Here is a 21,029-nt window from a genome sequence, read left to right on the forward strand (position 1 = left end):
CGTTACCATGAGAGGCGGCCACTGGTGCCTGGTGGAAAAGGCCCTGAGGGTCCCAGTTGACACCAAGTTGAACCTGAGCCAGCAGCATGCCCTTGCCATAAAGAAGGCTAATGATGTCTCAGGTTGCATCAGCAGAGTATCGTGAGCAGGTCAACAGACTATCTTGTGCTGGTCAGGGGAAGTCATCCTTCCCCTCTGTTCACCACCGGTCATGCCAGACCCTGTCTACTGTTTTAGAGTTGGAAGGGATCTAGCTCATGACACTTAGGTGTTTTTTTTTTTGTTTTTGTTTTTGTTTTTTTTCCTGGAGAGTAAATTTGCACTTGTAATTGGCCTCACAAATGACCCTCTAACAGGATGTCAGATTTATGTTTTTCTTCACTGCTCCAAAATAAATAAATTAAAACAAATACAACAAAAAGCAAGAAACTAAAGTTTCCATCCTTCAGGCAGTATGTTTCATCTCGGACAGTATCTTTTCTGAAGTTTTTCATTAGTAAGGTTTGGCTCTTTAAATTGGCTCGTGAAGTTCTTTGTCTCGTTAAATTCTTTGGCTCCTTAAATTCTTTGTTCTCCTTGTTAGGGAACGATGTGGACCCCATCCTGTCCTTTTTCTGGGATGTAACACAAGGGTGATATTGGGCAGACAAAGATCATTCTCATGCCAATGCAGCTTGGCCATCCTTCATTAAAAGCAAAGCAAGTCACACTCATGTAATGCACTTTAGCCATGCCCCCATGTCAGCAGGGAAAGGATGTTGTGAGTCCTGTGTATCAATGCAGCACAAGTGCTGCTCTCTTTCTTAGCTGGGTCCTGGATCTCCCTGCCTGAGATGTGTGGGCGCTGTGTGTATTTGTGATGTGTGCTCCTCCAGCTTGGCAAGCAAGAGAGGTGCTTAGACTGAGTGCTGTCATCTCCAGGGGATGGAAATAACGTGCACAGTCAGAGATCCCTGTGGTTTAGAAAAGGATGGTTGGCTGTCTCTTGGGGATTGCCTCAAAGCTCTAGAAGCACTCATGATGCTGGGAATGAGTGTAAATATAAAGTACTGTGAACTTCTGTTTCCCTGGATTCTCAGGTAAATGAATGACGACTCTGTCCCTAGACAAATACGGTCTCCCAGTTTTATCCCATCATTCTCCTTCCCATTTCCTGTAGGTTCTCCATCTGACGAGAGAGCAGTCATGACATGATATTTAATGGTATTAATTCCATAGTTTTAGAAAGATTTCATACTCCTTTTTCCCTTTCTCTTTTCCTGTATGAGCTGTGTTGGAGCATTGTGTTACCTATTCCCCTGAAGAAGGACTGTCAACACAGGAAGAAGAACAGGTTATTGGAACAACGGTGGTATGGCACTGGACAAATGGAAAAGCTCAGGCTGCTTTGCACTGCATTCATAAGCCGCATGACCGACAAGCAGGACACGCTTTCCTGTAAAGGTGACCTGGAAAGAACACCCGAGCGCAATTCCTGCCACAATAAAAAGGCTGCTGCTGTTGGGAGAGTCCTTGTAGCGATGTTGTTTGCAGGCAAGCTCTGTGAGCACGCCGGCGTTTGGCAAGGGCTGAGAGACGGCGGCCAGGAGCGCGTCCCGTCCCGGAGCAGTCCCGCCGCGGGCCGCAGGGTGGTGCTCCTGGCCAAGGCGGCGGCGAGCGGCTGCGAGCCGGGAGGAGCCGAGCCCAGTACAACGCGGAGCAGCGCAGCCGGGAGGCGGCGGCGAGCGGTCCTCCGCGCCGAACAGCGCAGCAGCCGCTGGCGGTCCCGGACGGCCGCGCTGCGGGCCGCCAGCCGGCCTCGGCGAGAGGGAGAGAGGGAGGCCGCGAGGGAGGGCGCCCGCCCGCCCCGCCGCGCTGCTGCCGGGCGCCGCTTCCCGCGGAGGACTGCGGCAGACGGAGGGTGTCCGCCGCCCCGCCATGGCGTCTGCAAGGCAAGTGCTTTGTCTGTGTGCTTTGCTGTGCGTGCCGCGCGTTCGCTGCGAGCCCATCCGCTACTCCGTAGCCGAGGAGGGGGAGAGCGGCTCCGTGGTGGCCAACGTGGCGGAGGACGCGGGGCTGACCCCGGCGCAGCTCTCGGCTCGCCGGGCACGCATTGCCTCACCGGCCGGCCGGCAACACTTTCGCTTAGAGCGCGCCACCGGCCGCCTCGTCCTGGCGGAGCGGCTCGATCGCGAGGAGCTGTGCGGCCGCTCGCTTACCTGCACGCTCGCCTTCGAGCTCCTGCTCGAAAACCCGCTGCAGTTCTTTCGGGTCGAGGTGGCCGTGGAGGACGTCAACGACCACTCGCCGGTCTTTCCCGAGGAACGAGTCACTTTTCAGATCCCCGAAACCAGCGATCCTGGCTCGCGATTCCCCGTGGAAGCGGCTCAGGACCTGGACGTTGGCAGCAACAGCATCCAAACTTACAACATCGCTCCCGAGAACGAGTACTTCAGTGTTTCTATTCGGAAACGGAGTGAGGTAGACATGCATGTCGAACTTGTATTGGAAAAGCCTCTAGACAGAGAGGAGCAGCCAGAGTTGCTTTTCAGTCTCATTGCTACAGACGGTGGCTCTCCACCTAGGAGCGGGACCACCCAAATCCACATCGTAGTTCTGGACGCAAATGACAATGCTCCCATCTTTACTCAGGACGTGTATGTTGGTCAGGTATTGGAAAGTGCCCCAGCGGGCTCTGTGGTTCTCAGAGTTGTAGCCACAGATCCAGACGTGGGACTTAATGGTGACATCTCCTACAGGTTCAGCAATGTTCTTGGGGACAGCCACTTGCCTTTCACAATTGACGCCATGAGTGGGGAAATCCGAGTCACAAAGCCCCTGGATTTTGAGGCCACACAGAAATATGACCTCAGTGTGCGGGCAACTGATGGTGGGGGCCTCTCGGCACTCTGCAAGGTGTTGGTGGAGGTGGTGGATGTGAATGACAATGCACCAGAGCTGGTGGTCAGTTCCTTCAGCAGCCCCCTCCCTGAGAATGCAGAGCCTGGAACAGTGGTCGCCCTCTTTGCTGTGAGAGACCGGGATTCTGGTGTGAATGGGGAGATCACCTGTGCCCTTGAAGACCAGCTCTCCTTCTCCCTGAGGCCAGCCTATAAGAATTACTATGAGCTGGTGACCGTGAGCACATTGGACCGGGAGGAGACAGCTCAGTACCTTCTGGTCGCCACAGCGGAAGACACAGGTTCTCCTCCTCTCACCACCACCCAGACCTTCACGGTGGACATCTCCGATGTCAATGACAATGCCCCTGTCTTCAACCAGACATCATACACCATGTATGTGCGAGAGAACAATATCCCTGCAGTGCTTGTTGGGGCTGTCAGTGCAGTGGACTCAGATGCAGGACCCAATGCCAAGGTGATCTATTCCCTGGGGCCTGTGCACCCCACAGAGCAGGACCCCTGCTCCTGCATCTCCGTGAACTCAGAGAACGGGCATGTGTTTGTGCTGCGTTCACTGGACTATGAGCAGGTGAGGCAGCTTGAGGTGCTGGTGAGTGCCACCGATGCGGGGTCCCCTCCCCTCAGCACCAACGTTACTGTCCGCCTCCTCGTGGTGGACGAGAACGACAATGCCCCACTGGTGTTGCACCCTGCTCAGGACAGCAGCCCACCATCCAGTGAGGTGGTGCCAGCCTCGTCCAAGGTGGGGGACCTGGTCACCAAAGTGGTGGCCGTTGATGCCGACTCTGGTCAGAACTCGTGGCTTTCCTTCCACCTTCTAAGGGCCACAGACCCTGGGCTGTTTGCTGTGGGTACCCAAAATGGGGAGGTACGTCTGAGGAGGCCAGTGACAGAGAGGGATGCCATGAAGCAGAAGCTTGAAGTGCTGGTGCGTGACAATGGGAGGCCACCACTGTCAGCCACTGCAGCACTGAGCGTACTCCTCCTCAACAGCCTCTCACAGGAACACCTGCCACAGCAGGAGGTGGCTGTGCAGGATGAAGACAGCTCCCTGACAATCTATTTAATCATTTCACTGGTCTTTGTCTCCGTCCTCTTCCTCACATCTGTCTCAGCCTTTGTTGCTTGCAAGGTGTGCAAGAGAAAGGAGCTGAAAGGAGGGCATGTGCTGTATGGCACAGGCAACTTGCAGAGCAGTCTGGCTGATGGGGCTGCTGCTGGGACCCTGCCCCACGCCTATTGCTACGAGATCAACCTCACCACAGGCTCGGGCAACAGCGAGTTCAAGTTCCTGAGGCCCATCCTCCCGAGCCTGCCGCCACAGCACTCTGGCACAGGCAGGGGTTTTGATGACACAGAGGATTTCCCACCAGTCCCTAACTCCATGGGGGATGGAGCCCTGGACATCTCTGGTCCATCATCTGTTGGACACTTTAATGGGCTTCCCTTTAACTAGGTCTGAGTCCACGCAGTGAAAGGCTTCATGCCTTGGAGGTGGAAGGGATCTGGCTTATGATATTCAGTCTTGTTCCCTGGAGATTAAATCTGCATTTGTAATTGACTTCACAAGTGACCCTCTAACACTAAGTCAGATGTGTGTTTTTCTTCATCCCTCTAAAAAGATTAGAAATAAAAAAATATAAGAGAACTAAGGCCTTTCTCCTCATGCAATGATGTGTTTCAGATCTTATACTGAGTTCTCCAAAGTGCTTCATGAGTAAGGTTTGATGGAGACTCCCTGGCTAAGTGCTTGTCATTAGGAAAAACCTTAACTGTCACCCTGTTTTATTCTGTGCTGAAACACAATGGTTGGGCAGATGACAGTGCAGTATAGCCCTTCTCTCTTGTCTGCAAATTAAGGAAGGCTTTAGCCCTGTGTTTCACTGAAGTGCAAGTGCTCCTCTCTTTCTTTGCTGAGTCCTGGATCTCTCTGTGTGAGACGTGAGCACCAAGTGTTTTTGCACTGTGTGGTCTTCCACCTTGGTTGGCATGAACCGTGTTTTATACAGAGTTCCGCCGTCTCATCCTCTCCAGGACACAGCAAAAATGTGCAGAGCCAGACTTTGCAGTGGTCCATCTGCTTGGGATTGACTCAAAACTATAGCAGCACTAAAGATTCCGGCGCAGACTCTAAGTATACAGAGCTTTGACCATGATAGTTGTGTTTGGGTGTATAGCAAGGCATCTTGATGCATTGTCTCATAGGACCTTTGTCTACAAGGCAGAACAAAGATAGACTTTAAAAAGGAATATCCATTTTTGTATCATTGTTTTCATTCTTGCTTACCGCAGTTCCTCAATTGCAGTGAAGTGCTATCATGGTATGGTTTTCCAGATTTTTGTTAGAATGCTTAATTTTTTCCTTTTTCCCTTTCTCCTTTGGCTGCCTATTTAAACATTGTCTTACCAATTCCCCTTAAGAAGGACTGACACCCAACCTGTAACAATGGGTTGTTGGAAAGAATGTGATATGGGATTGGATACATAAACACCATCATGTTCTGTTGTGCTGCATTATACACTGTATCATTTTTATGCTGGTATACCCTTGTATGTAAAAGTGAAATGAAATGAAATGAAATGAAATGAAATGAAATAAATGAAATGAAATGAAATGAAATGAAATGAAATGAAATGAAATGAAATGAAATGAAATGAAATGAAATGAAATGAAATGAAATGAATGCCTGAGTGCCATTCTGGCAAGAAAAAGGATGCTGTTGTGGAGAGTCTTTGTAGTAGTGTTCTTTGCAGGAAAGCTCTGTAAAGGATCCAGGGTTTCTCTAAAGTCTGGGTACTTTTTTATGTATTATATATATTTGTACTTGGTTCCTTGGTGGAGGTATTTTTTTGAGGGCATGTGTCCTCCACCTGAAGAAGTGACCTCTAGTGCCTGAAGGAAAAGGGTGGGCACCAGGGATTTGCTAGAAGGCCTCCTGTGGGTCTTGTGAGCACTGAGCATAAGTGGCTGAACAGCTGGGCCCAGTAGAGTGGTGGTCAATGGAACAAAGTCCTGTTGGATGCTGGGAAGTCTTGTCATACCCCATTGATCAATACTGAATGCATTGTTTAATGTGTGTGGGATTTGCTGCTCCACCTGGATCCATACAAGTCCATGGGTTTGGATGGGATTCGTCTCAGGGTGCTCAGAGAGCTGACTGACATCATCATGGGACTTCTCTCAATTATTTTTCAATGTTCTTGGGAATCTGGAGAGGTCCCAGTTGACTGGAAGATGGCAAATGTTGTACCAGTTTTCAAGAAGGGCAAGAAAGAAGACCCTGGAAACTACAGGCCTGTTAGTCTCACGTCAGCGCCTGGTAAAATTATGGAGATTATCCTGGGAGTTATTGAATCACACCTGGGGGACAATGTAGTCATTGGTCCCAGCCAACATGGGTTCATGAGGGTTAGGTCCTGTTTAACAAACTTGATTTCCTTTTATTATAAGATCACCCATCTAGTTGATCAAGGGAAACCAGCTGATGTAATATTTTTGGATTTCAGTAAAGATTTTGACACAGTTTCCATTAGGATCCTACTGGACAAAATGTCCAGCATACAGCTAGACAAAAACATCATATGATGGATGAATAATTATCTAATGGGTAGAGCTCAAAGGGTTATGGTAAATGGGGCTGCATCAGGCCAGTGGCCGGTCACCAGTGGGGTCCCCCAGGGCTCCATTTTAGGGCCAGTTCTCTTCAATGTTTTAATAAACAATTTGGATGGAGGACTAGAAGGTGTTTTGAGCAAATTTGCTGATGTTACTAAACTGGGAGGAGTTGTTGACTCTGTTGAGGGTGGAAAGGGCTTGCAGAGAGATCTGGACACATTGGAGAGCTGGGCAATCACCAACCACATGAGGTTTAACAAGAGCAAGTGCTGGATCCTGCATCTGGGAAGGGGCAACCCTGTCTATGCGTACAGGCTGGGTGACGAGACACTGGAGAGCAGCCCTGCAGAGAGGGATCAGGGGTTTTGGTTGAATGCAAGCTGAATACGAGCCAGCAGTGTGCCCTGGCAGCCAGGAGGGCCAACCGTATCGTGGGATGCATGAAGCATGGCATTGCTTGTTGGTCAAGGAAAGTGATTGTCCCACTCCACTCTGCACTGCTGCAGCCTCACCTTGAGTACTGTGTGCAGTTCTGGGCACTGCATTCCAAAAAGCATGTGAAACTATTGGAGAGTGTCCAGAGAAGGGCTACTAAGATGGTGAAGGGCCTAGAGGAGAAGAGGTACGAAGAGCGGTTGAGGTCACTTGGCCTGTTCAGCCTGGAACAGTAGAGGCTTAGGGGAGACCTCATTGCGGTCTACAGCTTCCTCACGAGGGGGAGTGAAGGGGCAGGCGCTGATCTATTCTCTTTAGTGACCAGTGACAGGACCCAAGGGAATGGTGTCAAGCTGTGGCAGGGGAGGTTCAGGCTGGATATCAGGAAGAGGTGCTTCAGAGAGGGTTGTTGTGTGCTGGAACATTCTCCCCAGGGATGTAGTGATGGCATCAAACCAGTTGGAGTTTAAGAAGCATTTGGGCTGTGCTCTTAGTCACATGGTCTGAATTTTTGTTTAGACCTATGTGGAGCCAGGAGTTGGACTCGATGATCCATATGGGTTTCTTCCCACTTGGGATATTCTATGATTCCATGATGAACATCCTTATAAATAATCTTGATGATGGGACAGAGTGTACCCCCCGTAAGTCAACAGGTTCTGTAAAACGGGAGTGTGGATGGGGTAGAGAAGTGTTGACTACAGCAGAAGGTGTTGCTGTCATCAAAAGGACCAGGAGAACCTGGAGAAATGGGCTGACAGGACCCTCATGGATTTCCACAAGGAGAGGTGCAAAGTCCTTCGCTTGGGGAGGAACAATCCCATGTTCCAGGAAAGCAGCCTGGTGGAAAAGGCTCTGGGGGTCCCATTGGATATAAAGTTGCAAATGTGCCAGCAGCATGCCCTTGCCATAAAGAAGGCTAATGATGGTTGAATCAGCAGACTATCTTGAACAGGTCAAGGGAATATCTCGAGCAGTCCAAGGGAAGTCGTACTTCCCCTCTGTTCACCACTGGTGAGGAAATACCCTGTCTAGTGTTTTAGAGCTGGAAGTGATCTAGCTCACGACCCTTACCCTTGTTTCATGGAGACTAAACCCGCACTTGTAATTGGCCTTGCAAATAAACCTCTAAAAATGTCAGATATATGTTTTCCTCCACCCCTCCAAAATAATTAAATAAATAAATAAATTGAAAGAAACTAAAATCTCCATCCTTCACACAATGATGTTTCAGCTCAGGTGGGGTCTTTCCTGAAGTGAGTAGAATTTGGCTCTTCAAATTGGCTCGTTAAGTTCTTTTTCTCGTTAAATTCTTTGGCTCCTTAAATTCTTTGTCCTGCTTGTTAGGGAGCACCGTGGACCCCACCCTGTCATTTCTGGGATGTAACACAAGGGTGAGATTGGGCAGACAAAGATCATTCTCACGCCAATGCCGCTTGGCCATCCTGCCTTAAAAGCAAAGCAAGTCACGCACATGTAATGCACTTTAGCCATGCCCCCATGTCAGCAGGGAAAGGATGATGTGAGTCCTGTGTGTCAATGCAGCACAAGTGCTGCTCTCTTTCTTAGCTGGGTCCTGGATCTCCCTGCCTGAGATGTGTGGGCGCTGTGTGTATTTGTGATGTGTGCTCCTCCAGCTTGGCAAGCAAGAGAGGTGCTTAGACTGAGTGCTGTCATCTCCAGGGGACAGAAAAAACGTGTACAACTAGAGATCCCTGTAGTTTAGAAAAGGATGGTTGGCTGTATCCTGGGGATAGCCTCAAAACTGTAGAACCATTCATGATGCGTGGATCGACAGTAACTATAAAGCACTGTGAACTTCTGTTGGTCTGGATTCTAAGGTAAATATACGACGACTCTGTCCCTAGAGAAACTTACATATGGTCTCCCAGTTTTGTCCCATCGCTTTCAGTCTCACTTGCTCTAGCTTCTCCATGAGATGAGAGTGCAGTCATGACATGATTTTTTCATGGTTTCACAGTTTTAGAAAGCTCTCCTTCTCCTTTTTCCCTTTCCCTTTTCCTGTATGAGCTGTGTTGGAGCATTGTGTTACCTATTCCCCTGAAGAAGGACTGTCACCACAGGAAGAAGAACAGGTGAACAGGTTGTTGGAACGACGGTGGTATGGCACTGAACAATTGGAAAAGCTCACACTGCTTTACGCAGCAGTCGTAAGCAGAATCACCACCAAGCAGGACACGCTTTCCTGTAAAGGTGACCTGGAAAGAACCCCCGAGCGCAATTCCTGCCACAATAAAAAGGCTGCTGCTGTTGGGAGAGTCCTTGTAGCGATGTTGATTGCAGGCAAGCTCTGTGAGCACGCCGGCGTTCGGCAAAGGCTGAGAGTCGGCGGCCAGGAGCGCGTCCCGTCCCGGAGCAGTCCCGCCGCGGGCCGCAGGGTGGTGCTCCTGGCCAAGGCGGCGGCGAGCGGCTGCGAGCCGGGAGGAGCCGAGCCCAGTACAACGCGGAGCAGCGCAGCCGGGAGGCGGCGGCGAGCGGTCCTCCGCGCCGAACAGCGCAGCAGCCGCTGGCAGTCCCGGACGGCCGCGCTGCGGGCCGCCAGCCGGCCTCGGCGAGAGGGAGAGAGGGAGGCCGCGAGGGAGGGCGCCCGCCCGCCCCGCCGCGCTGCTGCCGGGCGCCGCTTCCCGCGGAGGACTGCGGCAGACGGAGGGTGTCCGCCGCCCCGCCATGGCGTCTGCAAGGCAAGTGCTTTGTCTGTGTGCTTTGCTGTGCGTGCCGCGCGTTCGCTGCGAGCCCATCCGCTACTCCGTAGCCGAGGAGGGGGAGAGCGGCTCCGTGGTGGCCAACGTGGCGGAGGACGCGGGGCTGACCCCGGCGCAGCTCTCGGCTCGCCGGGCACGCATTGCCTCACCGGCCGGCCGGCAACACTTTCGCTTAGAGCGCGCCACCGGCCGCCTCGTCCTGGCGGAGCGGCTCGATCGCGAGGAGCTGTGCGGCCGCTCGCTTACCTGCACGCTCGCCTTCGAGCTCCTGCTCGAAAACCCGCTGCAGTTCTTTCGGGTCGAGGTGGCCGTGGAGGACGTCAACGACCACTCGCCGGTCTTTCCCGAGGAACGAGTCACTTTTCAGATCCTGGAAACCAGCGACCCTGGCTCACGTTTCCCCGTGGAGGCAGCTCAGGACCTGGACGTTGGCAGGAACAGCATCCAAACTTACAACATCGCTCCCGAGAACGAGTACTTCAGTGTTTCTATTCGGAAACGGAGTGAGGTTGACATGCACGTCGAACTGGTATTGGAAAAGCCTCTAGACAGAGAGGAGCAGCCAGAGTTGCTTTTCAGTCTCATTGCTACAGATGGTGGCTCTCCACCTAGGAGCGGGACCACCCAAATCCACATCGTAGTTCTGGATGTAAATGACAATGCTCCCATCTTTACTCAGGACGTGTATGTTGGTCAGGTTTTGGAAAGTGCCCCAGCGGGCTCTGTGGTTCTCAGAGTTGTAGCCACAGATGCAGATGTGGGACTTAATGGTAACATCTCCTACAGGTTCAGCAATGTTCTCGGGGACATCCAGTCCACATTCACAATTGACAGCATGAGTGGTGAAATTCGAGTCACAAAGCCCCTGGATTTTGAGGCCACACAGAAATATGAGCTCAGTGTGCGGGCAACTGATGGTGGGGACCTCTCAGCACTCTGCAAGGTGTTGGTGGAGGTGGTGGATGTGAATGACAATGCGCCAGAGCTGGTGGTCAGTTCCTTCAGCAGCCCCCTCCCTGAGAACGCAGAGCCTGGAACAGTGGTCGCCCTCTTTGCTGTGAGAGACCGGGATTCTGGTGTGAATGGGGAGATCACCTGTGCCCTTGAAGACCAGCTCTCCTTCTCCCTGAGGCCAGCCTATAGGAATTACTATGAGCTGGTGACCGTGAGCACATTGGACCGGGAGGAGACAGCTCAGTACCTTCTGGTCGCCACAGCGGAAGACACAGGTTCTCCTCCTCTCACCACCACCCAGACCTTCACGGTGGACATCTCCGATGTCAATGACAATGCCCCTGTCTTCAACCAGACATCATACACCATGTATGTGCGAGAGAACAATATCCCTGCAGTGCTTGTTGGGGCTGTCAGTGCAGTGGACTCAGACGCAGGACCCAATGCCAAGGTGATCTATTCCCTGGGGCCTGTGCACCCCACAGAGCAGGACCCCTGTTCCTGCATCTCCGTGAACTCAGAGAACGGGCATGTGTTTGTGCTGCGTCCACTGGACTATGAGCAGGTGAGGCAGCTTGAGGTGCTGGTGAGTGCCACCGATGCGGGGTCCCCTCCCCTCAGCACCAACATCACTGTCCGCCTCCTCGTGGTGGACGAGAACGACAATGCCCCGCTGGTGTTGCACCCTGCTCAGGACAGCAGCCCGCCATCCAGTGAGCTTGTGCCAGCCTCATCCGAGGTGGGGGACCTGGTCACCAAAGTGGTGGCCGTTGATGCCGACTCTGGTCAGAACTCCTGGCTTTCCTTTCACCTTCTAAGGGCCACAGATCCTGGGCTGTTTGCTGTGGGTACCCAAAATGGGGAGATACGTCTGAGGAGGCCAGTGACAGAGAGGGATGCCATGAAGCAGAAGCTTGAAGTGCTGGTGCGTGACAATGGGAGGCCACCACTGTCGGCCACTGCAGCACTGAGCGTACTCCTCCTCAACAGCCTCTCACTGGAACACCTGCCACAGCAGGAGGTGGCCGTGCAGGATGAAGACAGCTCCCTGACAATCTATTTAATCATTTCACTGGTCTTTGTCTCCGTCCTCTTCCTCACATCTGTCACAGCCTTTGTTGCTTGCAAGGTGTGCAAGAGAAAGGAGCTGAAAGGAGGGCATGTGCTGTATGGCACGGGCAACTTGCAGAGCAGTCTGGCTGACGGGGCTGCTGCTGGGACCCTGCCCCACACCTATTGCTATGAGATCAACCTCACCACAGGCTCAGGCAACAGCGAGTTCAAGTTCCTGAGGCCCATCCTCCCCAGCCTGCTGCCAGAGCTTTCTGGCACAGGCAGGGGTGTTGATGACACAGAGGATTTCCCACCAGTCCCTAACTCCATGGGGGATGGATCCCTGGACATCTCTGGTCCACCATCTGTTGGACACTTTAATGGGCTTCCCTTTAACTAGGTCTGAGTCCACACAGTGAAAGGCTTCATGCCTTGGAGCTGGAAGGGATCTGGCTAATGATATTCAGTCTTGTTTCCTGGAGATTAAATCTGCATTTGTAATTGACTTTACAACTGACCCTCTAACACTAAGTCAGATATATGTTTTTCTTCACCCTTCCAAAAAGATTAAAAATAAGAAAAATATCAGAAAACTATGGCCTTTCTCCTCATGGAATGATATGATTCAGCTCTGATATTGGCTTTTCCAAACTGCTTCATGAGTAACGTTTGTTCCAGACTCCCTGGCTAAGTGCTTTTAATTAGGGAAAACCTTGACTGTCACCCTGTCTTATTCTGCGCTGAAACACAATGTTGTGGTTGGGCAGATGACAGCGCAGTATAGCCCTCCTCCCTTGTCTGCAAGGCAAGAAAAGCATTAGCCCTGTGTTTCACTGCGATGCAAGTGCTACTGTCTTTGCTGAGTCCTGGATCTCTCTGTGTGAGATATGTGAGCACCATGTATTTTTGTACTGCATTTTCTTCCACCTCCATTGGCAAGAAGCATGCTTTGTACTGAGTTCCACAGTCTCATCTTAACCACGGCAAAGCAAAAACATGCAGGGCCAGACATTTCAGTGGTCCATCTGCTTGGGATTGACTCAAAACTATAGCAGCACTAAGTATTCCAACGTAGACTGTAATTATACAGGGCTTTGACTGTGATCATTGTGTTTGGGTGGATTGAAATTCAAGTCGACACATTGCCTCAGAGGACCTTTTTCTGCAGGTGGAACCAAGATAAACTTTAAAAAGGAAAACCCATTTTGGTATCATTGTTTTCATTCTTGCTTACCGGATTTCCTCAATTGCAGTGAATTGCTATCATGGCATATTTTTCCAGGTTTTCATTAGAATGCTTAAATTTTCCTTTTTTCCCTTTCTCCTTTGGCTGTATGTTTGAGCATTGTCTTACCAATTCCCCTGAAGAAGGACTGACACCCAACCTATAACAATGGGTTGTTGGAAGGAAGTTGTTATTGGACTGGATATTTAAACACCCTCATGTTATGTTGTGCTGCGTTATACACCGTATCATTTTTAATCCAGGATATCCTTGTCTGTAAATATGGAATAAAATGAGTGCCCGTGTGCCATTCTGGCGATAGAAAGGATGCTGTTGAGGAGAGAGTCTTTGTAGTAATATTATTTCCAGGAAAGCTCTGTAAAGCACCCATTTTTATTTTTCCAAATTCTGGGAGGGTTTTTTATTACATGGTTCCTTGATTGAGGTATTGTAATGGGGGTACGTATCCGTTACCATGAGATGCGGCCACTGGTGCCTGGTGGAGAAGGCCCTGAGGGTCCCAGTTGACACCAAGTTGAACCTGAGCCAGCAGCATGCCCCTGCCATAAAGAAGGCTAATGATGTCTCAGGTTGCATCAGCAGAGTATCGTGAGCAGGTCAACAGACTATCATGTGCTGGTCAGGGGAAGTCATCCTTCCCCTCTGTTCACCACCGGTGATGCCAGACCCTGTCTAGTGTTTTAGAGCTGGAAGGGATCTAGCTCATGACACTTAGGTGTTTTTTTTTTTGTTTTTTTTTTTTTTTTCCTGGAGAGTAAATTTGCACTTGTAATTGGCCTCGCAAATGACCCTCTAACAGGAAGTCAGATGTATGTTTTTCTTCACTGCTCCAAAATAAATAAATTAAAACAAATACAATAAAAAGCAAGAAACTAAAGTTTCCATCCTTCAGGCAGTATGTTTCATCTCGGACAGTATCTTTTCTGAAGTGCTTCATTAGTAAGGTTTGGCTCTTTATATTGGCTCGTGCAGTTCTTTGTCTCGTTAAATTCTTTGGCTCCTTAAATTCTTTGTTCTCCTTGTTAGGGAACGGTGTGGACCCCATCCTGTCCTTTTTCTGGGATGTAACACAAGGGTGAGATTGGGCAGACAAAGATCATTCTCACGCCAATGGCGCTTGGCCATCCTTCATTAAAAGCAAAGCAAGTCACACTCATGTAATGCACTTTAGCCATGCCCCCATGTCCGCAGGGAAAGGATGGTGTGAGTCCTGTGTGTCAATGCAGCACAAGTGCTGCTCTCTTTCTTAGCTGGGTCCTGGATCTCCCTGTCTGAGATGTGTGGGCGCTGTGTGCATTTGTGATGTGTGCTCCTCCAGCTTGGCCAGCAAGAGAGGTGCTTAGACTGAGTGCTGTCATCTCCAGGGGACAGAAAAAACGTGCACAGTCAGAGATCCCTGTGGTTTAGAAAAGGATGGTTGGCTGTCTCTTGGGGATTGCTTCAAAGCTCTAGAAGCACTCATGATGCTGGGAATGAGTGTAAATATAAAGCACTGTGAACTTCTGTTTGCCTGGATTCTAAGGTAAATGAATGACGACTCTGTCCCTAGACAAATACGGTCTCCCAGTTTTATCACACCATTCTCCTTCCCATTTCCTGTAGGTTCTCCATCTGATGAGAGTGCAGTCCTGACATGATTTTTCAAGGTTTTAATTCCATAGTTTTAGAAAGATTTCATACTCCTTTTTCCCTTTCTCTTTTCCTGTATGAGTTGTGTTTCAGCCATGTGTTACCTATTCCCCTGAAGGACTGTCACCACAGGAAGAAGAACAGGTGAACACGTTGTTGGAACAACGGTGGTATGGCACTGAACAATTGGAAAAGCTCACGCTGCTTTGCACTGCATTCATAAGCCGCATGACTGACAAGCAGGACACGCTTTCCTGTAAAGGTGGCCTGGAAAGAACACCCGAGCGCAATTCCTGCCACAATAAAAAGGCTGCTGCTGTTGGGAGAGTCCTTGTAGCGATGTTGTTTGCAGGCAAGCTCTGTGAGCACGCCGGCGTTTGGCAAGGGCTGAGAGACGGCGGCCAGGAGCGCGTCCCGTCCCGGAGCAGTCCCGCCGCGGGCCGCAGGGTGGTGCTCCTGGCCAAGGCGGCGGCGAGCGGCTGCGAGCCGGGAGGAGCCGAGCCCAGTACAACGCGGAGCAGCGCAGCCGGGAGGCGGCGGCGAGCGGTCCTCCGCGCCGAACAGCGCAGCAGCCGCTGGCGGTCCCGGACGGCCGCGCTGCGGGCCGCCAGCCGGCCTCGGCGAGAGGGAGAGAGGGAGGCCGCGAGGGAGGGCGCCCGCCCGCCCCGCCGCGCTGCTGCCGGGCGCCGCTTCCCGCGGAGGACTGCGGCAGACGGAGGGTGTCCGCCGCCCCGCCATGGCGTCTGCAAGGCAAGTGCTTTGTCTGTGTGCTTTGCTGTGCGTGCCGCGCGTTCGCTGCGAGCCCATCCGCTACTCCGTAGCCGAGGAGGGGGAGAGCGGCTCCGTGGTGGCCAACGTGGCGGAGGACGCGGGGCTGACCCCGGCGCAGCTCTCGGCTCGCCGGGCACGCATTGCCTCACCGGCCGGCCGGCAACACTTTCGCTTAGAGCGCGCCACCGGCCGCCTCGTCCTGGCGGAGCGGCTCGATCGCGAGGAGCTGTGCGGCCGCTCGCTTACCTGCACGCTCGCCTTCGAGCTCCTGCTCGAAAACCCGCTGCAGTTCTTTCGGGTCGAGGTGGCCGTGGAGGACGTCAACGACCACTCGCCGGTCTTTCCCGAGGAACGAGTCACTTTTCAGATCCCCGAAACCAGCGATCCTGGCTCGCGATTCCCCGTGGAAGCGGCTCAGGACCTGGACGTTGGCAGCAACAGCATCCAGGCTTACACGATCGCTCCCGAGAACGATTACTTCAGTGTTTCTTTTAAGCATCCAAGAAATAAGTTCATCGAATTGGTTTTGGAAAACCCTCTAGATAGAGAGGAGCAGCCAGAGTTGCTTTTCAGTCTCATTGCTACAGACGGTGGCTCTCCACCTAGGAGCGGGACCACCCAAATCCATATCGTAGTTCTGGATGTAAATGACAATGCTCCCATCTTTACTCAGGACGTGTATGTTGGTCAGGTTTTGGAAAGTGCCCCAGCGGGCTCTGTGGTTCTCAGAGTGGTAGCCACAGATGCAGACGTGGGACTTAATGGTGACATCTCCTACAGGTTCAGCCAAGCAGTCAGTGAAAGCCACTTGCCTTTCACAATTGACAGCATGAGTGGTGAAATTCGAGTCACAAAGCCCCTGGATTTTGAGGCCACACAGAAATATGAGCTCAGTGTGCGGGCAACTGATGGTGGGGGCCTCTCAGGCATGTGCAATGTGATGGTGGAGGTGGTGGATGTGAACGACAATGCGCCAGAGGTGGTGGTCAGTTCCTTCAGTACTCACATCCCCGAGAATGCAGAGCCTGGAACAGTGGTCGCCCTCTTTGCTGTGAGAGACCGGGATTCTGGTGTGAATGGGGAGATCACCTGTGCCCTTGAAGACCAGCTCTCCTTCTCCCTGAGGCCAGCGTATAAGAATTACTATGAGCTGGTGACCGTGAGCACATTGGACCGGGAGGAGACAGCTCAGTACCTTCTGGTCGCCACAGCGGAAGACGCAGGTTCTCCTCCTCTCACCACCACCCAGACCTTCACGGTGGACATCTCCGATGTCAATGACAATGCCCCTGTCTTCAACCAGACATCATACACCATGTATGTGCGAGAGAACAATATCCCTGCAGTGCTTGTTGGGGCTGTCAGTGCAGTGGACTCAGACGCAGGACCCAATGCCAAGGTGATCTATTCCCTGGGGCCTGTGCACCCCACAGAGCAGGACCCCTGTTCCTGCATCTCCGTGAACTCAGAGAACGGGCATGTGTTTGTGCTGCGTCCACTGGACTATGAGCAGGTGAGGCAGCTTGAGGTGCTGGTGAGTGCCACCGATGCGGGGTCCCCTCCCCTCAGCACCAACGTCACTGTCCGCCTCCTCGTGGTGGACGAGAACGACAATGCCCCGCTGGTGTTGCACCCTGCTCAGGACAGCAGCCCGCCATCCAGTGAGCTTGTGCCAGCCTCATCCGAGGTGGGGGACCTGGTCACCAAAGTGGTGGCCGTTGATGCCGACTCTGGTCAGAACTCCTGGCTTTCCTTTCACCTTCTAAGGGCCACAGATCCTGGGCTGTTTGCTGTGGGTACCCAAAATGGGGAGGTGCGGCTGAGGAGGCCAGTGACAGAGAGGGATGCCATGAAGCAGAAGCTTGAAGTGCTGGTGCGTGACAATGGGAGGCCACCACTGTCAGCCACTGCAGCACTGAGTGTACTCCTCCTCAACGGCCTCTCGCAGGAATACCTGCCACAGCAGGAGGTGGCTGTACAGGATGAAGACAGCTCCCTGACAATCTATTTAATTATTTCACTGGTCTTTGTCTCCGTCCTCTTCCTCACATCTGTCACAGCCTTTGTTGCTTGCAAGGTGTGCAAGAGAAAGGATTTGAAAGGAGGGCATGTGCTGTATGGCACGGGGAACTTGCAGAGCAGTCTGGCTGATGGGGCTGCTGCTGGGACCCTGCCCCACACCTATTGCTACGAGATCAACCTCACCACGGGCTCGGGCAACAGCGAGTTCAAGTTCCTGAAGCCCATCCTTCCGAGCCTGCCACCACAGCACTCTGGCACAGGCAGGGGTTTTGATGACACAGAGGATTTCCCACCAGTCCCTAACTCCATGGGGGATGGATCCCTGGACATCTCTGGTCCATCATCTGTTGGACACTTTAATGGGCTTCCCTTTACCTAGGTCTGAGTCCACGCAGTGAAAGGCTTCATGCCTTGGAGGTGGAAGGGATCTGGCTCATGACACTCAGTCTTGTTTCCTGGAAATGAATCTGATCTTACAATTGGCTGCACGAATAACCTTCTAACATTAAGTCAAATGTAGGCTTTTCTTCACTCCTCCGTAAAGAAAAACTAATAAAGTTAAATAAACTAGGGTCTTTCTCCTTGAGGCAATGGTATGTTTCAGTTCTTATATTGGCTTTTCTGCAGTTTTCATGAGGAAGTTTTGATCCAGGCTCCTTGTCTAAATGCTTGTCATTAGAAAAGACCTCATGTCTCACCCTGTCCTATTCTGTGCTGAAACACAATGTTGAGGTTGGGCAGAAGACAAGGCACTATAAACCTCCTCCCTTGCTTTCAGGATATGAATGGCATTATTCCTGTGTTTCACTGCAGTGCAAGTGCTACTCTCTTTCTTTGCTGAGTCCTGGATCTCTCTGTGTGAGACATGTGAGCACCAAGTGTTTTTGCACTGTGTGGTCTTCCACCTTGGTTGGCATGAACCATGTTTTGTACTGAGTTCCACCGTCTCATCCTCTCCAGGACACAGCAAAAATGTGCAGAGCCAGACTTTGCAGTGGTCCATCTGCTTGGGATTGACTCAAAACTATAGCAGCACTAAGTATTCCAATATAGACTCTAAGTATACAGAGCTTTGACTGTGATCATATATTTGGGTGTTTTGAAAGCTGAGTCAACACATTGCCTCAGAGGGCCTTTGTCTACATGTAGAACCACGATAGTCTAAAAGTAGAATCCAGTTTGGTGTCATTGTTTTCATTCCTGCTTGCTGGTGTTCCCCAATGACAGCTGAGAGATATTATGGTATGGTTTTCCAGATTTTTGTAAGAATGCTTACATTTTCCTTTTTTTCCCTTTCTCATCTGACTGTGTGTTTAAACATTTTCTTACCAATTCCTCTTAAGAACTGACACCCAATTTATAGCAATGGGTTGTTGGAAGGAAGGTGATATGGGACTGGATACTTGAACACCCTCATGTTCTGTTGTGCTTCATTATACACTGTATCATTTTTAAGCTGGTATACCTTTGCCTGTAAAAGTGAAATGATATGAATGCCCGAGTGCCATTCTGGTAATAAAAATGATGCTGTTGTGGAGAGAGTCTTTATAGTAGTGTTCTTTGCAGGAAAGCTCTGTAAAGGATTCAGGGTTTTTCCAATGTCTGGGTTCTTTTTCATTTACTATATATATTTGTACTTGGTTCCTTGATTGAGGTTTTGTAATGGGGGCATGTGTCCTCTACCTGGAGAAGTGACCACTAGTGCCTGAAGGAAAAGGGTGGGTACCAGGGATTTGCTAGAAGGCCTCTTGTGGGTCTTGTGAGCACTGAACATAAGTGACCAAACAGCTGGACTCAGAAGAGTGGTCGTCAACGGCACAATGTCCTGTTGGATGCCAGGAACTCTTGGTGTACCCAATTGATCAATACTGAATATTTTTTTTGTTTCTTTCTTGATTGAGGTATTGTTTTGGAGGCACGTGTTCTCTACCTGGAGATGTGGCAGCTAGTGCCTGGAGGAAAAGAGTCAGTAGCGGGGATTTGCTGGCAGGCCTCTTGTGGGCCTTGTAAGCACTGAGCATAAGAAGTTTCTGTGCAGCTGGGCCCAGAAGGGTGGTGATCAGTGGCACAAAGTCCCGTTGAATGCCAGGAACTTTTGGTGTACCCCATGGGTCAATACTGATTGCATTCCTGTTTAATGTCCTTATAAATAATTTCGATGATGGGACAGAGTGTACCCCCTGTAAGTCAGCAGGTGCCAGAAGATGGAGGTGAGCGTGGGGGAGGAGAGTGTTGGCTAGAGCAGATGGTGTTGCTGTCATCAAAAGGACCTGGAGAACCTGGAGAAATGGGCTGTCTGGACCCTCATAGAATTCCACAAGGAGAGGTGCAATGTCCTTCAGTTGTGGACGACCAATGCTATGTTTCAGGAAAGCAGCCCACTGGAAAAGGCCCTGAGGGTCCCATTGGACACCCAGTTAAACCTGAGCGAACAGCATGGCCTGGCCATATTTAAGGCTAATGGTGTTTCAGCTTGCATAGGATGAATATCGCGAGCAAATCAAGGGAGTATCTCGAGCAGCACAAAGGGAAGTCCTCCTTCCCCTCTGTTCACCACAGGTGAGGCCAAACCCTGTCTAGTGTTTTAGAGCTGGAAGGGATCTAGCTCATGACACTTAGCCTTGTTTCCTTGAGACACAGTTTGCGCTTGTAATTGGCCTTGTAAATGATTCTCTAACCCTACATCAGATGTTGTTTTCCTTCACCTGTCCAAAATAAATAAAAAATTTACATAAAATGAAAGAAACTAAGGTCCTCGACCTTCAGGAAATGAAGTGTTTCAGCTCAGTCAGGGTCTTTTCTAAAGTCCCTCATTAGTAGGGTTTAGCTCTTTATATTGGCTCGTTAAGTACTAAGGCTCCTTAAATTCTTTGGCTCCTTAAATTCTTTGTCCTGCTTGTTAGGGAACGATGTGGACCTCATCCTGTCCTTTTTCTGGGATGTAACACAAGGGTGATATTGGGCAGACAAAGATCATTCTCACGCCAATGGCGCTTGGCCATCCTTCATTAAAAGCAAAGCAAGTCACGCTCATGTAATGCACTTTAGCCATGCCCCCATGTCAGCAGGGAAAGGATGGTGTGAGTCCTGTGTGTCAATGCAGCACAAGTGCTGCTCTCTTTCTTAGCTGGGTCCTGGATCTCCCTGTCTGAGATGTGTGGACGCTGTGTGTATTTGTGATGTGTGCTCCTCCAGCTTGGCAAGCAAGAGAGGTGCTTAGACTGAGTGCTGTCATCTCCAGGGGATGGAAATAACGTGCAGAGTCAGAGATCCCTTTGGTTTAGAAAAGGATGGTTGGCTGTCTCTTGGGGATTGCCTCAAAGCTCTAGAAGCACTCATGATGCTGGGAATGAGTGTAAATATAAAGTACTGTGAACTTCTGTTTGCCTGGATTCTAAGGTAAGTGAATGACGACTCTGTCCCTAGACAAATACGGTCTCCCAATTTTCTCCCATCATTCTCCTTCCCATTTCCTGTAGGTTCTCCATCTGACAAGAGAGCAGTCATGACATGATTTTTCGAGGTTTTAATTCCATAGTTTTAGAAAGATTTCATACTCCTTTTTCCCTTTCTCTTTTCCTGTATGAGTTGTGTTTCAGCCATGTGTTACCTATTCCCCTGAAGGACTGTCACCACAGGAAGAAGAACAGGTGAACACGTTGTTGGAACAACGGTGG

General features: G+C 50.8%; 3 protein-coding genes across 3 annotated transcripts; all 3 read left to right on the plus strand.

The window, feature by feature from the left end:
• Positions 1–21: 21 nt before the first annotated feature.
• On the plus strand, positions 22–5,630 carry LOC308178005 (protocadherin beta-15-like). The gene has a single exon (XM_080555966.1). It carries the CDS (start codon positions 1,918–1,920, stop codon positions 4,357–4,359), a length of 2,442 nt encoding a protein of 813 aa, XP_080412092.1. The 5' UTR covers positions 22–1,917; the 3' UTR covers positions 4,360–5,630.
• Positions 5,631–9,298: 3,668 nt separating this feature from the next.
• On the plus strand, positions 9,299–14,588 carry LOC308178012 (protocadherin beta-4-like). The gene has a single exon (XM_080555975.1). It carries the CDS (start codon positions 9,643–9,645, stop codon positions 12,082–12,084), a length of 2,442 nt encoding a protein of 813 aa, XP_080412101.1. The 5' UTR covers positions 9,299–9,642; the 3' UTR covers positions 12,085–14,588.
• A 476-nt stretch (positions 14,589–15,064) lies between these two features.
• Positions 15,065–18,889, plus strand: LOC308178010 (protocadherin beta-15-like). Its single transcript, XM_080555971.1, has one exon. It carries the CDS (start codon positions 15,296–15,298, stop codon positions 17,729–17,731), a length of 2,436 nt encoding a protein of 811 aa, XP_080412097.1. The 5' UTR covers positions 15,065–15,295; the 3' UTR covers positions 17,732–18,889.
• The last annotated feature ends 2,140 nt before the right edge of the window (positions 18,890–21,029 follow it).

This window comes from Anser brachyrhynchus (genome assembly GCF_964034855.1).
Source record: "Anser brachyrhynchus genome assembly, chromosome: 14".
NCBI lineage: Eukaryota > Metazoa > Chordata > Aves > Anseriformes > Anatidae > Anser > Anser brachyrhynchus.